Here is a 5,059-nt window from a genome sequence, read left to right on the forward strand (position 1 = left end):
GTACCTTGGTTTCTTCATCTATAAAATGGAGATAATAACAGTACTTCCAGAACAGAGTTGTGAGAATTAAAACCATAATCCATGTAATGTGTTTAGAGCACAGCTGCCAACAAATGTTAGCTGGTTATTGTTTAGTAGCTACACAGAGTGAGTCACAGCCTCACTGGTTTCCTCTGGTCATGCCCTGGCAGCAGTAGGAGGTCTCCTTTGTCAATCCTGATTCCCCTGAGACCTTAGCCTTGCCGCCTCCACCAGTTTCTATTTTTTTTTTATTTTTTATTTTTTATAAAGATGACCGGTAAGGGGATCTCAACCCTTGGCTTGGTGTTGTCAGCACCACGGTCAGCCAGTGAGCAAACCGGCCATCCCTATATGGGATCCGAACCCGTGACCTTGGTGTTATCAGCACCGCACTCTCCCGAGTGAGCCACGGGCCGGCCTTCCATCACTTTCATTGGGATTTTCTTTCTCTGCTTCCTTGTCCTGTGATGATGTGGTCCCTGTCCACCTCTCCAGACTGGACTCCTGCTGACCTGGGCTCCAAGTGCCCCAGACTGTTTGCAGTTAGCTAGGCACCCCTTGCTCTCTGACATCTCTGTGCCTCTGTATATGTCATTCCCTCTGTCGGGAATGCCCATCCCTTGGTTTGCCTAACAAACCCTTATTCATTCTCTTTAGTTCAAGCCAGTCAGCACTTGGGTGAAGCATTTTTCCTACCTCTAGGCAGATTTAATCACTCCTGCCGCCTGTTTTACAACCCTCCATCACAGTTCAGATCATTCTGTATTACAATTACGTATGTGTCTTCATCTGCCATAGACAGAATGTTCCATGAGGGCAGGGACTATATCTTATTTATTGTGCCCCAACCCCAGTATCTAGCATAGGGTCTGGTACAAGTGGACACCAAGAAATATTGAGTGATGGCATGAATGGATGGAGGGGGAGTGGGTATTGCTTTTTGCTGGCATCATAGGTTCAAGGGCAGGGTGGGTCTGTGCAGGGCACACCATGTGTCAGCTTCCTGACTGCTTAATAAGCAGTCAATGATTTGGCTAATGAAGGTAGAGATAATGATGGCAATAAAATAGTACCCTAGGCTAGCGCAGAGCCACAGCCACTCTCCTCATTTCCAGTGAGTCATCTCTGGCTGGACCTGGGGACAGGGATTATAAATGAGAGGTAGATGGTCAGTAAACAGTGGCTGAGCTGGCTCCAGACAGCCTGATTCTAGCCATGACTCATACTAGTCTGTGCTGGTGGCATCTCAGGCTCCAGAGTCACACAGGTCTGGGCTCAAATCTCAGCACAGTGATCACCCCAGACCTTGAGTAAGTTACATACCCTGTCTGAGCCTGTTTCTTCCTCTTACTTCCCTAGAAATGAGACACAAGTCATACCCCAGGATGCTGAAAATGGAGATACAGTCCCCCACCTTTGGAAAGCCTGCAGTCTTAATAATGCAAGATCCAGGGCCGGCCCATGGCTCACTCGGGAGAGTGTGGTGCTGTTAACACCAAAGCCCGGGCTTCGGATCCTATATAGGAATGGCCGGTTCGCTCACTGGCTGAACGTGGTGCTGACAACACCAAGCCAAGGGTTAAGATCCCCTTACTGGTCATCTTTTAAAAACAAATAAAAAATAAAATAAATAAATAAATAAAAATAATGCAGGAGAGAGCACTATTGCCATTATTACATGGAATCATAATTATCTCTTTAGTTTTGCCATATTTGTCTCTCTTGCACAAGGCTTAGAGGTAGGGCATGGGGAATGACTCAGGCATACAGATAAGAAACAGACAGGAGTGTAGCTCCCCAACCATGTGGAGGGATAGGGAAGAAACTAGAAAAGGAACAAGGCAGAGTTAATAAGGGAAGCTATTTGGATGATGGAAACAGCAAACTAAGTTCAAGAAAAAAAGGCCAGGGTGGGGCATGGAGAGGAATGCTTCCTAATGGTTGGTCGGAGTTGGAGGAGGGGAGGGGTGAGAGGCAGGAGATTCAGCCTGAGGATTTGGAGAGGTGCAGCAGTTAACGAACGGAGGCAGTTAGTGAAGGGCATAAAAGAGGTAGAATGACCCCAAATCCCCCAGTCTGCTGGATTTGGGTCCTATGGGGGAAACAAGTTTTCTGCTCTTAAAAGAGTGGCCCCACATGCCTGCAGGCTTAGATGGGGAGGTCTGTGCCAAAAGGCTGGGGAGGGCAGGGCAGGGAGAGGCCTGGGGCCTGGGGCCTGGGTCTGGGGGTCTGGGGAGAGGTGGGGGATGCAGGACTTGTTTTGGGTTCTAAAGGATGCTTCTATTGGGGGATTTGATTAGATCTTGGCTGGGGGGAGTTACTGAGCACTGTGTGGCCTGGCTGAGAGGAGGGTGAATGTTGGGGTCACCATGGGGAAAAGGGGTGATTGGTTAGTTGAGGTCCTGAAGACCAGGCTGAGCAGTTTAGCCTGGATTTGCAAGTTCTGGGCAGACCCTAAAGATGTGCAGATGGAGGTCTGTCTACTCTGGGGACCACCTTTCCCTTTACTGTGACGTAGGGAAGACGAGGAATGTGCCCTGGTGGGAGGGTGTCTCTGTGTTGTGTGCCCACCTTGGGTGCAGGGGTGTGGGGTGGCTGCCTCTGTTGTGTGAAGGACACGGGCCAAACGGCCTTGGCCTTCTGGGCACCAGGGCTCCAGGACTTCACACAGCGCCCAGTGAGCCTCCTGCTGCAGGTGCCCAATGTGGGAGGAGGCATGGAGGCCGGGTACGTCTGTGGGCAGAGAGGGCGAAGAAGGCTGGTGAGCACCCCACCCCCGGTCACCAAAGGGTGATGCTGGCCCAAGATCCAAGGCCACCAGCAGCCACCCTTCTGTCCCCTTTGCTTGGCCTTCGAAGTCCCACTACTACCTCGTCCATCTATTTAGTCATCATTTTATTCGTCCATCCATTTATGGGGAGGCAGTATAGAGTAAAGGTTTAGAGCCAGGCTGCCTGGTTTGAGTCCCAGTGCTGTCACTTATTAGCTGGGTGGCCTTGGGTAAGTGGCTTCACCCCTGTGCCTCAGTTTCTTCATCTACAAAATGATGATAATAATAGTACCTGTCTTTGGACTGGCCGGTTAGCTCAGTTTGTTATAGCACAGCCTTATAAAACCAAGTCACAGTTCAGATCCCTGTACTGGTCAGTACCTATCTCCTAGGTTTGTGAGGTTTAAATGAGCTATATGCAAAACCCTTAGAGTAGGGCCTAAAGATGCTATGTGTAATATGAGTATTCACTGCTATTATTACAATTAATTATTATAATTTACGCCTGTCAGGAGGACCTTTTGGTGGGGAACTCTCATCTTGGATGTTTTCGGGATTACAAAGAACCCTATCACCATCTGTTCCTCTCCTGGCTGAATTCCACAAAGACTCCCTCCCTGCCCTCCCCCACACCCCCTTCATTCCTCTCCTCTAAGTGATCTTTCTTTTTTTTTATTTATTATTTAAAAAAATTTTTTTGAAAAAGATGACCGGTAAGGGGATCTTAACCCTTGACTTGGTGTTGTCAGCACCACGCTCTCCCAAGTGAGCTAACCAGCCATCCCTATATAGGGATCCGAACCCGGGGCCTTGGTGTTATCAGCACCACACTCTCCCGAGTGAGCCACGAGCCAGCCCTTATGTGATCTTTCTGAAACCACTTTTTACCTTCAGAACTTTGCCACGTGGTCTGCCCATCCTCCCCTCTCCCCCACTCCTGTCTTCCTTAAGGGTCAAGGTAAATTTCTCAAGCAGAGTGGCAAGGGCTAGTCTCTGGAGTGAATAGACCTAAGTTCCCATCCCTGCTCTGCCCCTGCCTGGCTGCATGACCTTTGACTAGACACTTAGCCTCTCTGTGCCTCTTCTGTGAAATGGCTATTTGATGAAAGTGGTGACCCAAAGAGATAAGGGATGTCAAGCCCTTAGAAGGTGCCTTCCCTGGCTGGGCCCTGGCCCCCATCAGCCTTGGCCCCCACCCAGGAGTGTCTGGGAGCTCACCAGGGTTGAAGAGAATGGTTCCTTTCAGGTAGGCATACTCCTTGGGACCCAGCTCCAGGCTCCAGAAGGACTCCAGGCAGCACTGCAGCCACTGCACAGCAGCCAGAGAGGGCTGGGGCCTGTCCGGCAGCTGGCCGCTGCCCCCACTGCTGCTGGGCTCCTCCAGCAGGATCTTCTTGAGTATGCTGGGTACCGGGGTCTCGGCCACCTCAAAGGTCACAGTGTCTTGAGCCAACCCAAGCAGGAAGAGGGGGCCCCAGCAGCCCTGCAGCAGACGCCGTTGATCCTGGGTGGGCAGCTGGCAGAAGGATGGCAGGTTCCTGAGGAAGGCCACTGTCTTGGCCAGAACTTCCAAGGCCTCCCGGCAGGTGCGATGAGGTGCGCACAGCTGGACGGGCCGGTGCTGCCTGCACAGGCAGTGGCTACGGGGTGGGGGGACAGCCCTGACACTGGGGCTGAGAAGTGCGTATAGGATGGCTGGGCGACCCGCAGCACCCTGGCATGGACAGGCTGGTTGGCTGGAGCTCATGGTTGGGATCTGCTCCTACTTCCTCCCAGCTCTCTGGCCCTCGGTTCTGAGCTCTGGGTGCTATTTATGTCCCCAGTGGGGGAAGGGGGGAATGCCCGACAACCTTGACTCCAGAAGTCATGTTCATTGAAAAAAAACAACACACACACACTGACCCTGGAAGGCTTGATGGGGAAGTGGTGGGGGAGGGGACACTGGGAGTTCCACGTGGTGCTGGTATCACTTCAGTCAATGAAATGGCTGGTGCAGGGCACAGGGCTGGCTGGCTACACCTTATCGGATGACTCAAGTGGATAAACAGGGTCATTAACCCAGGCTGTACCAGGGCACCAAGGCTTCAGGTGCACAATCAGCAGGTGACTGTGGCAGGTGGCCCTATTGGTGCCCTTCTTGTGTGTGCACAAGACCAGGACTGTCGCTAAGCCAGGAAGCCAGCCCCAGAGCTGGACAAAGCCCTGAACATAAGGCCCAACCTGGAAATGCCTTATCGCTAGCTTGTTTGCCCAACCTTGGGGCCCTGC

At 51.7% G+C, this 5,059-nt stretch overlaps 1 protein-coding gene across 1 annotated transcript; it reads right to left on the reverse strand.

The window, feature by feature from the left end:
• Nucleotides 1–1,100: 1,100 nt before the first annotated feature.
• On the reverse strand, nucleotides 1,101–4,674 carry NR0B2 (nuclear receptor subfamily 0, group B, member 2). Its single transcript, XM_008586420.1, has 3 exons — nucleotides 4,010–4,674; nucleotides 2,593–2,754; nucleotides 1,101–1,156 (listed from the first exon to the last, which is right to left on the reverse strand). Exons 1-3 carry the CDS (start codon nucleotides 4,536–4,538, stop codon nucleotides 1,101–1,103), a joined length of 747 nt encoding a protein of 248 aa, XP_008584642.1. The 5' UTR covers nucleotides 4,539–4,674.
• Nucleotides 4,675–5,059: the final 385 nt, after the last annotated feature.

The sequence above is a fragment of the Galeopterus variegatus genome, unplaced genomic scaffold, assembly GCF_000696425.1.
Source record: "Galeopterus variegatus unplaced genomic scaffold, G_variegatus-3.0.2 Scaffold109, whole genome shotgun sequence".
Taxonomy (NCBI): Eukaryota; Metazoa; Chordata; class Mammalia; order Dermoptera; family Cynocephalidae; genus Galeopterus; species Galeopterus variegatus.

What these genes read in the sequence shown, in the direction of transcription:
- NR0B2 (XM_008586420.1), bottom strand. Translation starts at nt 4,538, where the DNA reads ATGAGCTCCAGCCAACCAGCCTGTCCATGCCAGGGTGCTGCGGGTCGC. An exon ending in AACCATTCTCTTCAACCCTG is followed by an intron (nt 2,755 to 4,009) that starts GTGAGCTCCCAG and finishes CTCTGCCCACAG; the next exon opens with ACGTACCCGGCCTCCATGCC. An exon ending in CCCACACCCCTGCACCCAAG is followed by an intron (nt 1,157 to 2,592) that starts GTGGGCACACAA and finishes CCCTGTCCCCAG; the next exon opens with GTCCAGCCAGAGATGACTCA.